General features: G+C 42.0%; 1 protein-coding gene across 1 annotated transcript in view; it reads right to left on the reverse strand.

The window, feature by feature from the left end:
• MYO5B (myosin VB) overlaps nucleotides 1-18171 on the reverse strand; it is a 244499-nt gene that overhangs the window by 161209 nt on the left and 65119 nt on the right. Inside the window, exons 6-7 of the mRNA XM_077817114.1 lie at nucleotides 9537-9680; nucleotides 5142-5223 (exon numbers count right to left, since the gene is read on the reverse strand). Of these exons, the coding sequence (XP_077673240.1) occupies nucleotides 5142-5223; nucleotides 9537-9680 (226 nt within the window). The remainder of the gene's footprint in view (nucleotides 1-5141; nucleotides 5224-9536; nucleotides 9681-18171) is intronic.

Here is an 18171-nt window from a genome sequence, read left to right on the forward strand (position 1 = left end):
ACAGAATGAATGCATCAGCAAATGAGAGGCACATAACCTGCTGCTTACATTTCGTTGTACTTACTTTAGAACACTCTCCTTGTAGCGCCCCGCCCACCTTTGGAGGACAGATGGTCTCCTTAAAATGAAGCTCTGCTCTAGAAAGCAACAATGTAAAAATAGTCTGTGCACACAATCAGATCTGCTTGTTTTAGCAATAAAAACATTGTGCTTTCAATTCCAGATATCTCTGGTAGTGCCAACTCGACAGAGGAGGAGGAGCTGGATTCTGTTCTTTTTTGTACATCAAGAGAATTGTTCTCGAAGTTCCAAGTAGTTACACCTGTACAAATCCACAGTGGAAGTTACATGTGTCACAGAGGGCTGAATTTTGGTCTGCAGAACATTTCTGCCAGAGACGGTCATGGAAGGAAAGACCCACTTTGACTCAGACCCCAAAGTTTATGAGTTTGAGTATGCGTGTCAGGCAGTCAGGGGGAAAAAAAATGTGTTTTTTAGAGGGAAGGTCCCCGGAGCATGTGCAGCTGCGCACTTCCCTGTGTGCCATGGCTTCCAATCAGTGGACCTACCTTTTGCTGTTAAAGTTCAGGCCCTGGAGATCCTATGTGAGCCTGGTGCTAAGCAAGTGAGAGTACCCAGGAGGTTTGGTGTCTCAAAGTTTTGAGCATTCAGAACAGCTGCCATAACCTTTTACAGGAGCACAGGAACAGCACACACTGAGACTGCAAGCGCCAATATGAAGGAAAGGAGACAGATGTTGGTAAAACCCTGGGGCTCTGGTTTCAGCATAAGCTTGGCCAAGGCGCTCAACTCTCAAGACTGAAGCTGTAACAGAAAGTGAATCGGCGGGTGGCCAAGCAGGGGAAGGACTCTAGCCCTTCAGATGGAAAGCCCAGCACAACACGGTTCAGTGTAAGGAGCATGGTGAGAACCAAGATGCTGACCTTCTGGCTGCTACTGAATGACACGCAGACCCCTAGCCAGCAATCTAGAGCAGAACGGTAGAACTGTGTTCTGCTTTACAGTATTTCTTGTGACACTTAGCAAGCTGAAATTTCCTGAATTTGCTTTAATCCAGCGGTTCTCAAATTGTGGGTTGGGACCCCAAGTCATGACCCTTTTAATGGGGTCACCAGTGCTGGCTTCGACTTGCTAGGGCCTGATGCCAAAGCTGAAGCCCCACCATCCAGGGCCAAAGCTGAAGCCTGAGGGATTCAGCCCTGGGGCTCAGATTACAGGCCCCCTTCCTGGGACTGAAGCTCTTGGGCTTCAACTTTGGCCCCCCTCCCCGACCTGGGGCAATAGGGCTCAGGCAGGCTCAGGCTTCGGTCCTCCCTCCTGGGGTCATGTATTAATTTTTGTTGTCAGAAGGGGGTCATGGTACAATGAAATTTGAGAACCCCTGCTCTAAGCATTAGGGTACACTATAAAACATTACTGTGTATCATGTTTGGTTTTCTTTAATACTGAAAGTTAATAAACCATTTCACAACTACTGTTCTGTACCATCTATCATTGTTCCATGCTCCCCTTTCTATGTATCCCCCTGAAAACAGTTCCTTCTGCTTACTGGCAGCTTCTGGACAATAGCATCTTTTAGCGTGAAAAATTACAAAGCTACTTTTGGTCAAAAATTTCCACTGGTGAATTATGAAAAAGCTTAGATGAAGTGTGCTGGTGTCATCTATAAGATAGAGACCTTAATCTTTACTTACCTCCTACAGGTGAATGTGGACATATATCTGTATTTTCATATTTTGCTTATTTATTTTACAGATTGGCAGAAATAGACCCAGACAGGTAAGTGAAGTGATGTATACTTCAATGGAAGGGCGTGAATAAGAACATAAGAATGGCCATGCTGGATCAGACCAAAGTCTAGCTCAGTATCCTGTCTTCCAGCAGTGGCCAATGCCAGGTGCCCCAGAGGGAATGAACAGAACAGGTTATCATCAAGTGATCCATCCTCTGTTGCCCATTCCCAGCTTCTGGCAAACAGACACTAGGGACACCATCCTGCCCATCTGGGACCTATCCTTCATGAACTTACTATTTCTTTTTTGAGCCCTGTTATAATCTTGGCCTTCACAACAACCTCTGGCAAAGAGTTCCACAGGTTGACTCTGCTTGTGTGAAGAAATACTTCCTCTTGTTTGTTTTAAACCTGCTGCCTATTCATTTCATTTGGTGACCCCTAGTTCTTGTATTATGAGGAGTAAATAACACTTTATTTATTTTCTTCACACCAGTCACGATGTTATAGACCGCTATCATATCACCTCTTAGTTGTCTCTTTTCCAAGCTGAAAAGTCCCAGTCTTATTAATCTCTCCTCATACAGAAGCTGTTCCATACCCCTAATAATTTTTGTTGCCCTTTTCTGAACCATTTCCAATTCCAATATTATGTATCAGATAGGTCAGTGTCAAAATCCAAGTCATCAGCTGTGTGATCTTGGGCAAGCTGTTTAACTTCTCTGAGCCTCAGATTCTTTATCTGTGAAATGGTGGCAATCCTGTTCAGCTGTTTTTGAGACACAACTAAAAAGTGTGTGTAAAGAAGAATCAGTGGACTCCATTCTTGGGGCCATTCACTGGGAGACGTAGGAACAGAATTTCCTGTTCCCAATCCTGTGCTTGATTCATTAGCCTTTGGGCTTTGTCATCCAACACAGCCGCATTTTTGAATATTCCAAAAATTTGCTGTAGTGCTCCTTGTAGAAAACTTGCAAGGTGTGGTTGTAGGAAGAAGCTAGGAGAGACTCTAAAACTGGCCTTTCTAAAGGTTTTGAGCAGAATTCTTCTCTTCAGTCTGTTTGGCAGATCTAGACGTCGTTGTTTTGCTCTTCCCTACCAACGTGAAACAGTCACCGAGACCGGTGCACGTTTACTGTATGGAAAGCAGGCTACAGCATCAATCCGCCATAGAGATCACAGGAGTGAATTCTGGCCTTTATCTGGAACATTGTCTCATATGGTATTGCCATTAACAATGCTCACTACATCCTACATTTAACTAGCTTTCTTTCATGTTCTGCCAAAAAAGACTAAAATTTAAAGGAAGGAGACTTGAGCTCATCCACTGATAGCCAACTGCCGTGCTTTCACTTGGGAAGAGAGGTGGCCTCTGAGGTCATGGAATCATAGAATATCAGGGTTGGAAGGGACCTCAGGAGGTCATCTAGTCCAACCCCCTGCTCAAAGCAAATCATAAATCATTCAGGGCTTTAGATGTCAAAAGGAGCACCTCAGAGTCAACCCAGAAGTTAACTGGCATCCAAGAGAGGCTGCAGAGCAGCTGCATAACGAGCTCTCTGCATGTTGCACCACATAATCAGTGTGTAGAAGTGTTTTGCCCTTGTACCAGCTTCTGGCTAGGTTCTTATATGGCCCTAGTTGCCATAGTATCTCAGCATCTCTGTAGTGTCTGAACTTCTCAAGATGTTCAATCACATTACTAGTCTTGTCTGGGGAGGACAAAAGTGTGGTTCAGTATGCCAAGGTCCACACTGGAGAGAAAAAGTGGCATTCTTCTTGCTACGTTGAGGGGAGAAATGTGTTTTTGCCCACAGCTGCTTCCTGATTATCCTGGAGTAGCCAAGGGTCTAAAAGGCTCTCTTCCAAGTTGCAGACACATGAAGCAAGCTATGGGCTCCATCCCTCAGTGGAAAAGTGCTGATATAATAATCTATTGTGTTTGCATGACTGTGCCAGCTAGTGCACATGTTCTGTTTTTATATTGTATGGTGCTAAATATTCTGGTAGAAAATTAAAACTAAGTAATGAATGAACCCAGTCCTAACTGGCTGACAGCGAAGTCATTCAAGGCTCCTGGATACCATCCCAGACTGCTGGCATTCCCTTCGCATGGAATATGCAGAGATCAATGGAATTAACAAGTTTTTTTAAACAATGCTCCTAAAAATACGTCTGTTCATATCATCTGGCAGCACTGAAGGGTGAAAGAGTGTTTTTCCCCTGGCAAATCAGAGAGGGCTTCTTTACACTGTTATGACTCTGGCTTTCAACTTCAGTGTCTGGAGGGAGAACCCGTAATGGAAATGGCCAGCACAATATAGTGCTATTGGCGAGTGTGTGACTGGAAGGTTAGCCCACAAGGTATTTAATTGGTTTTTAGTTTCTGTTTAAAGCTTTATGAAGAGTGTGTGTGTGTGGTCACCAGCTGTGTTTCTGCCTTGCTACTGTTCCAGTGCTAATTACATCAAGGCATGTTTTAAGATCCATAGGGACTGCTCCTAGCCTGGCAGTGAATTCTAAGGCTTTGACCAAAACGTAATTAAAAAAAAGTCTCTCTCTAAGTAAAACTTGTCTCTCTTTTTAGTTTTTCCTTTGTTGCAGCCTTGTCATAGCTCAGATTTTAAAAACCTTCCTTTGAAAATCTTTCTAGCTTGTGGAATGTATGGTCTGTCACAGGGATACCCCCATACATACACTTTGGGTGTTCGCATGTGAAGTTGAACAGTTAGGGGTACGTTTACACTATAGCAGCACAGCTAGACTGCTGCAGCCGCACCGCTGTAGCGTAGACGCTTCCTGTGTAGACAAGAGGGTTTTTCCACCAGTGTAGGTCCATCCACCTCAACTAGAAGCGACGGCTAGTTCGATGGAAGGATTCTTCCAAAAGTGTCACTTTTTAACAAGCAGCTTCTATAAGATGTATTCACTCAGATTCATCATGAGTGACCTCTAATAATCGTTTGTCATTTGTTCCCACTTTACACTTTGAGTAACAGAGATCACAAAAGTGAACCTGATGACATCAGGTCGAGCACCACATAACATTCCTTACACACCTCCGCAAGGAGCCTCAGTTTTAGCCTGCAGCCACTCAGCTATTGCAACCTTGAGGTTTAATCGGATTGAGATGCACCGCATTGTTGGATGGTGGGATGTGGACAAACATGCACTCTATCGACAAGAACAAGCCTTCCAAACTTATTTCCCTTTAAACCTTTTGGGTAAGATGTCTAGTTCTGTAGTTGGCACACAGAATCTAACCAATGAGAATCTGTAGGGCTGCATTTATAGTAATAGTGTATATTCTTGTTGCTATTGCAAAGAACAGGCTGCATGTAGCAAGCACCTCAGAGAGCCCAATGGGTTGCGGGAGGAGCGTACTTACTTAGAGCTAGGTCTTCAAATTCTGGAAGACTGGCAGAGGCACACAGCTGATAGAAGATATGATAGTTCCGTTCATCTTCTGCCTACAGAACAAAAGCATGGAGTGACTTTAGAGCCAATGACTTAAGGACAGTCAACAGTCTTCATTTTTCTGCCACTCACAGCAGCGTCTTCCATACCCCAAGGTTCCTCCCAACCATTGCAACTTCACATTACTACATGGTCAGCGTGGCTTCCTAAAGGCAACCCAAGGGTCAGTTTTAAGCAATACAAGCTTCTTTCCTTTCAGGGGCATCTTGCCTTCATCATAGCATTCTTAGGGACAGATTTACTGAGGCATTTAGGTGTCCAAAGATGCAGGTAGGTGCCTAAATCAGGTTCTTTTGTAACTCCTTCTAAGCACCTCTCTGCATTTTTGCGCACCTAAATAACCTTGTAAATGTGGCCCTTAGTCCCTACTAGCTCAACTTACAGAGCAGGCAATCAGGAACCACTACTCTTTCATGTAAAACAACATAAACGTATTACCTGTGTGAATGTAAAACAGTTACATTGAATGTGGTAGTGTATATAATTAACACTGAAAAAGCAAACAATTTTACTTTCACCTTACTATTAAACCAACACTTTTCGATTTAGAGAGAAAGTGTTTGAAAAGATTTAGTCAGCTCTTCTTAACTCACTGGGCAGCCATCTTTACTTTGGATCACACCCACAGTACAGGAGCACTGCTACCCCGCTTACGATTATGCCTCTTTACCACAGCTACTGTCACAGAACCTGTCAATTATTTGAATTTCTAGGTAAAGATCTATTGTTATGCGGGGGCGGGGGGGAGGGAAGCTGCTGTAAGGATATTGACTAATCTGCAGTTCATGAAGTCAAGTATCAAAGCCTGTCATAAATATAAGGGGAAGGGTAAACCCCTTTGAAATTCCTCCTGGCCAGGGGAAAGCTCCTCTCACCTGTAAAGGGTTAAGAAGCTAAAGGTAACCTCGCTGGCACCTGACCAAAATGACCAATGAGGAGACAAGATACTTTCAAAAGCTGGGAGGAGGGAGAGAAACAAAGGGTCTGTGTCTGTCTGTATGCTGTGCTTGGCCAGGGATAGACCAGGAATGGAGTCTTAGAACTTTTAGTAAGTAATCTAGCTAGGTATGTGTTAGATTATGATTTCTTTAAATGGCTGAGAAAAGAATTGTGCTGAATAGAATAACTATTTCTGTCTGTGTATCTTTTTTGTAACTTAAGGTTTTGCCTAGAGGGGTTCTCTATGTTTTTGAATCTAATTACCCTGTAAGATATCTACCATCCTGATTTTACAGGGGGGATTTCTTCATTTCTATTTACTTCTATTTTCTATTAAAAGTCTTCTTGTAAAAAACTGAATGTTTTTTCATTGTTCTCAGATCCAAGGGTTTGGGTCTGTGGTCACCTATGCAAATTGGTGAGGCTTTTTATCCAACATTTCCCAGGAAAGGGGGGGGTGCAAGTGTTGGGAGGATTGTTCATTGTTCTTAAGATCCAAGGGTCTGGGTCTGTAGTCACCTAGGCAAATTGGTGAGGCTTTTTACCAAACCTTGTCCAGGAAGTGGGGTGCAGGGTTTTGGGAAGTATTTTGGGGGGAAAGACGCGTCCAAACAGCTCTTCCCCAGTAACCAGTATTAGTTTGGTGGTGGTAGCGGCCATTCCAAGGACCACGGGTGGAATACTTTGTACCTTGGGGAAGTTTTGACCTAAGCTGGTAAAGATAAGGTTAGGAGGTTTTTCATGCAGGTCCCCACATCTGTACCCTAGAGTTCAGAGTTGGGGAGGAACCTTGACAAAGCCTCTCAGAAAAGCTGTGTGTCCAGGGTAGTTACAGCACACATCAAAAGCCTGGAAACTTTAAGGCTGAGCCAAGACTCCACTCTTTTGCAGAAACCTTGATGTTTAAGAATGAAGAGAGCTTGAACTTAGTGCAGGTTTTGTTAACTACAGGTAAAAATATTGATGCTTGGGGATGCTTCAAGATCACAGGTGATATTTAAATGCAAAACCTTATTATTATTTGTGAATTGTGCTTTGAGCCTGTCATAAATATAAAGGGAAGGGTAACAACCTTTCTGTATACAATGCTATAAAATCCCTCCTGGCCAGAGGCAAAATCCTTTCACTTGTAAAGGGTTAAGAAGCTAAGGTAACCCCGCTGGCACCTGACTCAAAATGGCCAATGATGGGACAAGATTCTTTCAAATCTGGATGCGGGGGGGCGGGGGGACGACACACAAAGGGTTTGGTCTGTCTGTGTGATGCTTTTGCCAGGAACAGATCAGGAATGTAAGCCTTACAACTCCTGTAAAGTTAGTAAGTAATCTAGATAGAAAATGCGTTAGATTTTCTTTCGTTTAATGGCTTGTAAAATAAGCTGTGCTTGAGGGAATGTATATTCCTGTTTTTGTGTCTTTTTGTAACTTAAGGTTTTGCCTACAGGGATTCTCTAGGTTTTGAATCTGATTACCCTGTAAGGTATTTACCATGATTTTACAGAGGTGATTCTTTTACCTTTTCTTTAATTAAAATTCTTTTTTTAAGAACCTGATTGATATTTCACTGTTCTTAAGATCCAAGGGTTTGGGTCTGTGTTCACCTGTACCAATTGGTGAGGATTCTTATCAAGCCCTCCCCAGGAAAGGGGGTGTAGGGCTTGGGGGGATATTTTGGGGGAAGCCATCTCCAAGTGGTCTCTTTCCCTGTTCTTTGTTTAAAATGCTTGGTGGTGGCAGTATACTATTTAAGGACAAGGCAAAGTTTGTACCTTGGGGAAGTTTTTAACCTAAACTGGTAAGAATAAGCTTAGGGGGTCTTTCATGCAGGTCCCCACATCTGTACCCTAGAGATCAGAGTGGGGAAGGAACCTTGATAGACCCATGAAAACTTGCTTGGCAATTTACAAATGATAGAAGAAGCAAATTCCCTGCCGTAGGCTCCAATTCAACAAAGCACAGAAGCACATGCTTAAGTGCTTTGCTGAACCAGATCCAGTCAACTAGCTAAGATACAGAAAGCATAGACTGAACCTAATGATGCACATACTTATATATAAAACAAATGTGTATCTCACATGATCCTGACTACCGTCACCACAGACATACATTCACACAGTCTATGGCCTGATTTGGAAAAATACTTAAGCACGCGCCCAAATTTAAGCTGATGAGTAGTTCCATTAAAAAGACTGCTCACATATAGGAAGTTAGGGATGAGTGTGTGTGTGTTTCTACACATACACCCACTGTTTTTGAGAGGTCTTACCGAATAAATCATTTATATAGCGGGATTTGAATTTGAAAAGTGAGGTTGCAGGTAAGGAAAGAAGGAGTTATTAAAATACTATGAAGTGAATTGTTTGAAGAAAATTGTTCCCCAAACTATTTTTTAAAAATGAACAAAGTCTTACCAATAAGTAACTTTTAATTCAGTACCCACCTTTCATTAAAACTCTGATGAGAAACGGGGAACAAGACTGCTCTTTTTGGTGTGCTAATCATAACATTTGCAGATTAGCAAGGTTCTACTATACACCCAACACAAGTCTTGTGACTTTCCGAGGAGCTTTTTTTTTTTTTTTTTTAACCTTCACTTAGAGTTCTATGGCTTGTACTTTTTAAAATAACTACAAAATTCTAATACATTTATTTCCTAGAGTAATATATTTAGGACCTTTTTTTAGCAACATCTAACAAGAGCCTTAATGCATTGTATTTATCCTGTGATCTCTGTTTCTGCGTTCCAATTCATTTCATTTATTTGATTTATTTGATTTTAAAAAATAATACAAAGAATGATAAATGAGCTCTAGGTACCCTAACAGCTATTACATTTACAATCCAAGTACAAAACAATCATGGTGTTTCACAAGCATATCTACAGTGCAGCTGGGCAACGAGTAAGGCAAGAACGCAACCCCATGCTCTGGGTTTCCCTAAACTTCGGACTGTTAGAATCTGGAACTGGATGACAGAGGATGGATCACTCGATAATTGCCTTGTTCTATTCATTCCCTCTGAAGCATCTGACACCAGCCACTGCCAGAAGATAGGATACTGGGCTAGGTAGACCAGTGATCTGAGCCAGTATGGCCTTTCTTATGTTCTTAATGTTTCAAAAAGCTTTTTTAAAACAGAGCAGTGATACAAAGCTTTGACAACCAAAACCACCATCATATGTCCTCACCCTCTAACCCAGAACAACTGCCAAAATTTGTTAGACTACTCTCCAAAACCAGGGTCTGCCAAAAGTTTGACTTATAAAAGGGAAGGTTTTAATGTTTCTATATCTACCTTTATGGAAAAAAATACTAGTTCACTAAAAAAAAAAAATTAAGGCGTCCAAAGGAAAATGTTGCATAACTCACCTGGAATACAACTCTTGATTTTTCCAACAGATACGTCCTCATGTTGGCACCAATGATATGGTATCTTTTATCAAAGCCAATCTGAATGTATTTCCCAAAGCGACTGCTGTTGTCGTTCCTGGTTGTTTTAGCATTTCCAATTGCCTGTAAGCAACAGAATACAACATTAAGAACAAGGACCCCATTTGTAAGTTTGCATATTATCTCAGGAAGACACATTTTACTCTCCAGAGCCCAGAAATAAATAAACCTATCACATAATTAGTCAAGTGAGAATTGGAGAGAGAGTTCCCAAATGGAGGTAGACAGAGAATTCAAAGTGCAGTAAATTGAGGAAGACAGGAGCTAGATGATCTCTGACATGGCCAAGTTTACTGGCTAGCCCTGCACACTGCTTTCACCGCCATAGCTACGCTTCTATTTTCAGCGTGCTAGCTTGACTGCAGCTAGCATGGGTATGTCTATTGAGCTGGAAATTAACCTCCAGTTCAAGTGTAGATGTACGCTTAGTCTAGTGGTTGTACATGACCACTTCAGTATTCTCAAGGAACTTAAGCTAGGATTTTGAGAGTAGCCTAAGAGAGTTAAGTACCTAACTACCATTGATTTTCACGGATCAAAGAGTCAGCATTAGGAATGCAGGAAGAGAGGCTATTTCAAATAAAGCACAAACCTGGTTAGCTAAAGACTCAGAGGATAAAGGAAGCTTTTAGATAAATGGGGCGTCCGGAGAAAGGGGAGCTACCCACCTGCAAGAAGGCTGCCCAGTACATCCCCATCCTTAGTAGGAAGTGAAAAAAAGGTCAAACTACTTTTCATATCAGCCACACTGGGAGATCCTGGGTTATGTACAATTCCCAGGATATACACATAACCAGAACTGTGCTTAACCAGTGTATTACTGTTAAAGGCTATATATAAATGCCTGCCAACAGGGCTTTATGGTTAAAAGTGGCTATGGAATAATTATAGTAATATATTTTCCTGTTTAATTTAAAGAATGAAATGTCTCTCTGGCAATAGCATTTCTAATTTCATTCTGAATGATGCACATTGTTTTTCCTATTTGTTTCATATCCACCATAGAGATCAGCAGCAGAGATTTGCAGGGTAGAAAAGCTAAACTTGCAATTTTCTTCTGTTGATTTCAGGGGGAGGCTCATAGGTTCCCATCCCACTTCTGGGGCCAGATTACAATCCCAGATGCATGTCAAAGACCACTACGTATCATGTAAAACTACCCTGCTGTGACTGGCCAATATCTGTAGTCAGGCTGTTGATTAACTGCAGTTAACTTATGCGATTAACTCAAAAAAACTAATTGCAGTTTTAATCACACCATTAAACAATAGAATACCAATTGAAATGTATTAAATATTTTTGATGTTTTTCTACTTTTTCAAATATATTGATTTCAATTACAATACAGAATACAAAGCGTACAGTGCTCACTTTATATTATCATTTTTGATTACAAGTATTTGCACTGTAAAAATGACAAACAAAAGATAGTACGAGATGAATTGAAAAATACAAGTACTGTAGTGCAATCTCTTTATCGTGAACGTGCAATTTACAAATGTAGGAATTTTTTTACATAACTGCACTCAAAAACAAAACAATACAAAAACTTTAGCACCTACAAGTCCACTCAGTCCTACTTCTTGTTCAGCCAATCACTAAGACAAACAAATTTGTTTACATTTGCAGGAGATAATGCTGCCCACTTCTTATTTACAATGTCACCTGAAAGTGAGAACAGGCATTCGCATGACACTTTTGTAGCAGACATTGCAAGGTATTTGTGTGCCAGATATGCTAAACATTCATATGCCCCTTCATGCTTCAGCCACCATTCCAGAGGACATGCTTCCATGCTGATGACACTCGTTAAAAAAATAATGCGTTAATTAAATTTGTGACTGAACTCCTTGGGGGAGAATTGTAAGTCTCCTGCTCTGTTTTACCTGCATTCTGCCATATAGTTCATGTTATAGCAGTCTCGGATGATGACCCAGCACATGTTCATTTTAAGAATACTTTCACAGCAGATTTCACAAAACACAAAAAAGGTACCAATGTGAGATTTCTAAACATAGCTACAGCACTTGACCCAAGTTTTCAGAATCTGGAGTGCCTTCCAAAATCTGAGGGGGATGATGTAGGGAGCATGCTTTCAGAAGTCTTAAAAGAGCAACACTCCAGTGCGGAAACTACAGAACCTGAACTACCAAACAAGAAAATCAACCTTCTGCAGGTGGCATCTGACTTAGATGATGGAAATGAACACATGCATCAGTATGCTCTGCTTCGGATCATTACCTAGCAGAACCCATTAGTATGGACACATGTCCCCTAGAATGGTTGTTGAAGCATGAAGGGACATATGAATCTTTAAAAAAAAAAAGGAGTACTTGTGGCACCTTAGAGACTAACCAATTTATTTGAGCATGAGCTTTCGTGAGCTACAGCTCACTTATCTGATGAAGTGAGCTGTAGCTCACGAAAGCTCATGCTCAAATAAATTGGTTAGTCTCTAAGGTGCCACAAGTACTCCTTTTCTTTTTGCGAATACAGACTAACACGGCTGTTACTCTGAAATATGAATCTTTGGTGCACCTAGCAGGTAAATATCTTGCAGTACCGGCTACAACTGTGCCATGTGAATGCCTGTTCTCACTTTCAGGTGATATTGTAAATAAGAAGCGGACAGCATTATCTCCCATAAAGGAACTTGTTTGAGTGATTGGCTGAATGAGAAGTAGGACTGAGTAGTCTTGTAGGTTCTAAAGTTTTACATTGTTTTGTTTTTGAATGCAATTATTTTTTGTAGATAATTCTACATTTGTAAATTCAACATTCATGATAAAGAGACTGCACTACAGTATTTGTATTAGGTGAATTGAAAAATACTATTTCTTTTGTTTTTTACAATGTAAATATTTGTAATAAAAATAAACATAATGAGTACTGTACACTCTCTATTCTGTGTTATAATTGAAGTCAATGTTTGAAAATGTAGAACATCCACAAATATTTAAATAAATGGTACTCTATTACTGTTTAACAGTGCGATTAATCACGATTGTTTTTAAATCGCTTGACAGCCATAATTTGCAGTCAGAATCTAGCTCACAGATCAGAGTGAGCATTTATAACATCTGACAGAAGGAAATTCAGACTGCACAAGCACAAGAGTGAATTGTGTTTACAAGTCAGATAAGAAGCCTGAAGCATCTCCTAGAGAAAGATATACTAAAAAAAGCTTTATTTGTCCGTGCATACCAGAAAACTCAACGAATCAACGTGCTGAACGCATCATGACTGTCAATTCACCTGCACATTTGAACCACTGGGAACAGTATTTGGGACATTCAGCTCCAAAACAGCAGGTGACCACTATCAGCTATATTAATACTAAGGCTTCTATGCTTATATCCCTCTTTGGTTCAGCCACTGGGGGTCAACCGGTTTATATATATTTGAGCAGGTCTGATATTCCATGCAATAGGGTGTATGTGGCATCATCCAGATTTCCACACCAATTAAGAGTTTGTCTTTATGCATAAGGAATCCAACAGTCTGGTGTAAATCTCCGAGTGCACACATTTTGCCAACATCATGGCTGTCAGACAGATCTTGCAGGAAAGAATTCAAGGGCAGCACTTAATGTTCACCTTAGTTTGCTATAACTGCAATACCTTTCCCCCCATACTTCAGTTAATGTTAGCGGTGCTATCATATCACACAAAGGTTGCAGGGGAAAAACACAATACTACTTAGTACATCTTTAAAGCACTCTACAATCAATAACCCAGATCAACACATCTGTCAGATGGACAAATATTATTAACCTTATTTTACAGGAGAGGAAATAGAGGCATTGAGAAAATAAGTGAACACATTGAGTCAGTCAGTATCAATGACAAGATTGGAACCTGGGATTCTTACTTCTTGCTCCTGTACTCAAACCACAGGTCTCCTCCCCCTACAGTAAAAATAGCACATTTTTATTAAGTTTGGCCACTCGCTCATGTGCTCAACTTCACTTTGACTTAAAAAGGACTAAGCGGATGAAGAATAAGGCCTCTATCAAATTTAGTGCTTCTTTTCTTGGGAAGCTGTTTGCTGAGACTGAAAACTTCTATTGAAGATTGCATCATTTGAGCTAATAGGAAGGAGAGAGCCTAGCATTCTGAAAGTCCTTGTGAAAATCATCAGATGATATGAAATTTATGCAATGATTTCTATCTGCTCATATTTCACATTACAGGAATACCTTAACATTGAACCTTTGTGACTGGAGAAACTGCTGTTTTGATGCCCAAAGAAAGGTGGTACATATGTTCTACAGTCCGAGCGAGCCTGGTGGGCTAGCAGCAGCCCCAGCACCCAACGATACACAGGATCTGTGCTGGACGCTCGCTTCATCACAAAGTCAAGGAAATTAGAAATTCAGAAGATTCACCACACTGGACATGTATTCCAGTGGGGGCCAGTACACACACACACACACACACCTCAAACTTCTGCATTATCCCTAGCAACTGGCCATTCTGGTGCGACGCCACCTTGGCAGGACATGGATGCTGCAGACCACGAGCTTTTTGCATCAAGATCAGAGGAGCGGGGTTGCTGGGGGTGTTTTTCCATGATAAACAACCTGGGGCAGCTTCTAAAGGAACTTCACAACAACACCTGACTGTATAGGAAGCATTAGGGCTGGGGTGCTACTACTGTACCTTAGGGTTCCCGAGTGATCAGAGTGGCTCTGCAGATGCTGCTCTGCTTGGGGAGGAAGTTGGAAAAAGAATTATTCTCCCCTTCTCCCTCCCCCTGCACATCTCCACCGCACCAGCTAAGCTCCTTGCCCTGGGTGCTCAGCTGAGGATTTGACTCTTCACATCTGATCTATGATAAAGGGTTTATTAATTCCATCCTCTCATCAAAGCCCTTCTAAATTAAAAATCTGTCATTAAAACTCAATCCGCCAGGGATCCCAGCTTCAGACGATGTTGTGTAAGTCTCCATTACAGGCATTTGCATTTGATCGACTAAGCAGGAACAGAGAAATGATTATATGGTCGATACTGATGGCCCTGCAGGAGATAACTCCATCACAGAGCACAGTGAAAAAACGAAAAACAAAAATCAACTACAATCAATCTGTCCCTTGAGTATCATATCTTTAATTCAGATAGCTTTAATATGACCCTCCCAGAAGTCTCTAAACCAAGCTGGATGCTCAGAGATACCAGACAGACTTGATAACAACTTAATAAATTTTAGTAAAAAAATAGTAATGTGTATCACGGTAACTCCACAATCAAAGGCCCCTAAAAGGACCAGGCCACCTCTGAGTGAGGCACTGTACAAACACACGGGATGATATGATCCCTGTCCTGAAGAGATTACAATCTAAAACAGATTAAAACAAACAATAGGAGGGGATGATGAGAACTCCTGCACCTCTTGTAGGAAATGAAAACATAACAGTGGCTCACATCTATTACCACATTTTCCACAAGGAGTCTTTCTCCAATCCTGCAGCCGTCCAACCTTTCCCTGGATATTACACTTCAGCCTCTCTGACATTATAATTTGTTGGTAAATGCCAGAGAACATAAACCCTGGCAAGCATCTAAAGTTGGTGAAGGATCAGTATACTACTTATAGCTAGGGCCGGTAGCGCCACCTATAACTAAGGGTGCCTGACACTTCACATGGTAAGACCCTGTTTTCAGGTGCCTATAAAACTGTCTGATTTTAATAATTTTGGCTGACATTTTCCAGGCCAGGAGTCTGCCTCAGTCTGGATTATTTTGGAAAAGTTCAACCAAAACGGTTCAGCTATTTCAAAGAACAAAGAGAAAAATATGTTGTTTTGCCCAGGTTAAAAAATTTGGCGATGTTTCCTGTTAAATACTCATCGACTAGAACAGGGCCTTGAAATTTGGCAGGGGTGTAGTCTTTGCATCAGGAAGGTGCCCTTTACAACCTCCAGGAAAAAATCAGCCCAAATTTAGACAAGCTATAAACTTTGGGGGGAAAAAAAAATATCACAGGTCACACAAGTGCAGTGGAGACTTGTTAGAGCTTTCCAGCTAAAGTCCTTGAAGATTCCGGCTGCATTGAGCGTGCTATAAACTGTGGCTGAGCAAACTCTCTCTGAAATTGTGGGTCTGGGCAGCTGCAGGCTGGGCTGGGCTGGACTCAGAACCAGGCATGTGAACGGAGAGCAGGGAGCTTCCCTCCGGTGCTGCTCTCAACGTTCCCTCTGCTGGGCCCTGGTACTGAGGAGAAGGAAACTGCCTTTTGCAGAAGGCACAAGAGCTAGAACCTGGGACGCAGTGGGGAAGGGGCCGGGGGGGCGGGCAGGGGGGTCGAGAGATAGTAGACTGGGGCAAGGAGACAGGGGTTGGGTGAACCAGGAGCTGAGAGTGGAGAGACTGGGACTGGCTGAGCAAGGAGATGGGAATGGGAGCCAGGGAGGGAAACTGGGTCTGGCTGAAAAGAGACTGGGAGTAAGAACCAGAGGGGCGGGGGAGAGGTAAGTAGGGAAAAGACACATTGATGAGAAACTTGAGCATGGGGAGAGAACTAGGACTAGCTGAGCTGGGAGCCAATGGGGAAGAGGAATGCGAAAAAGAACCAGGAGGAGGAGGGGAATTGGGAGTGGCTGGGCAAGAAGACTGGGAAAGAGGGGGAAGTGACTGGAGATGGCTGGGTATGTCAGCTGGAGAGAATGAGGAACCAGGGATGGGGAAGAGACAGGAGTTGGACAGCAATGTGCTGGAGGGAACAAAGCAGAAGGGGGTGAAGCTTTTGGGGGTGAATGGGTGAAAGAGTATGTGCCCACTAGAGCACATTCTGCTCCAGAGCCTGGAACGCAACCCAAGATTCTTGAGTTTCACCATTCCTCTGCTGTCAACAAGTGTGTGTGAAACCCATTGGCAAAGCATGTATCTTATCCTCCTTTAGTGCTGGTCTACTGAGGATTACAGCTTATTTTTGTTATCTGTTACTCCATCAGTTCAAGTGGCAGAGGTCTGTGTGGGGGCGTCAAGGTTCCTCCCCCACTCTGAACGCTAGGGTACAGATGTGGGGACCTGCGTGAAAAACCTCCTAAGCTTATCTTTACCAGCTTAGGTCAAAACTTCCCCAAGGTACAAAATATTCCACGCATTGTCCTTGGACTGGCCGCTACCACCACCAAACAAATACTGGTTACTGGGGAAGAGCTGTTTGGAAACGTCTTTCCCCCCAAATACTTCCCAACCTTGCACCCCACTTCCTGGACAAGGTTTGGTAAAAAGCCTCACCAATTTGCATAGGTGACCACAGACCCAAACCCTTGGATCTGAGAACAATGAAAAAGCATTCCGTTTTCTTACAAGAAAACTTTTAATAGAAATAGGAGTAAATAGAAGTAAAGAAATCCCCTCTGTAAAATCAGGATGGTAGATACCTTACAGGGTAATTAGATTCAAAACAGAGAATCCCTCTAGGCAAAACCTTAAGTTACAAAAAAGATACAGACAGAAATAGTTATTCTATTCAGCACAATTCTTTTCTCAGCCATTTAAAGAAATCATAATCTAACGCATACCTAGCTAGATTACTTACTAAAAGTTCTAAGACTCCATTCCTGTTCTATCCCCAACAAAAGCAGCATATAGACAGACAGAGACCCTTTGTTTCTCTCCCTCCTCCCAGCTTTTGAAAGTATCTTGTCTCCTCATTGGTCATTTTGGTCAGGTGCCAGCGAGGTTACCTTTAGCTTCTTAACCCCTTACAGGTGAGAGGAGTTTTCCTCTGGCCAGGAGGGATTTTAAAGGGGTTTACCCTTCCCTTTATATTTATGACAGGGCGCTAAAGATCCCGATGCTGCTGTGGAACCCTGTGCGTGTCAATAAGACGCCATACAACAGAATGTTTTATTTTTCAGTTTGCTTTTTAAAAAAAAAAAAAAAAGCTATGCAATTGCACACAAAACCCCCTATGTTCAAAGATTAAGGTTGCAAAGTCAAATCCTCAAAATTTAGGAAATGCCAGAATTAAGGTTGCTGGTGCTATTCAGCCTCACTGTATGTAGGCATTATGGTAAACTCTTGAATTACATGATCACCTGCTATTTTTTCTCCACAGGACCCCTGCCTCATTCAGGGCACAAGATGGATCGTGCTCACGTAACTATTAGATATTTTGTTCTCTCTTCATTTTTCAATCTGTTGCCCACACTATGGTGCTCCAAAGACAGAATTATTAGTTTCCTCGTTGGCTTTTCTGTGGCACTCATTGCTAACAGCAGGGCTTCTGATGTTGTTTTAACCAATGAACACCCATAAAACATCTGATACAAAAAAAAAATTAAAATTGGTGTTTATCCAAGAAACACCAAAAAGCTCCCCGAAATGGCTACTTGTCTGTAAGGGCTTGTGGACCTGGAGCAGCAATGTGGACTATGGGGGTGTGATTTCTAAAGCACATTAAACTGGCTGTGCATTAACTGGTCAAAGTAGACCCTGCTGGTGTTCACTAAAGGTACCCTAGTCAACTGTAACACAGCGCTGTTTGAAACAGCACTATGTTAAAGCACACTAGGGAACAGTACAAGAGACTATTCATTGCTATA

Source organism: Eretmochelys imbricata, chromosome 5, assembly GCF_965152235.1.
Source record: "Eretmochelys imbricata isolate rEreImb1 chromosome 5, rEreImb1.hap1, whole genome shotgun sequence".
In the NCBI taxonomy this organism is placed as follows: domain Eukaryota; kingdom Metazoa; phylum Chordata; order Testudines; family Cheloniidae; genus Eretmochelys; species Eretmochelys imbricata.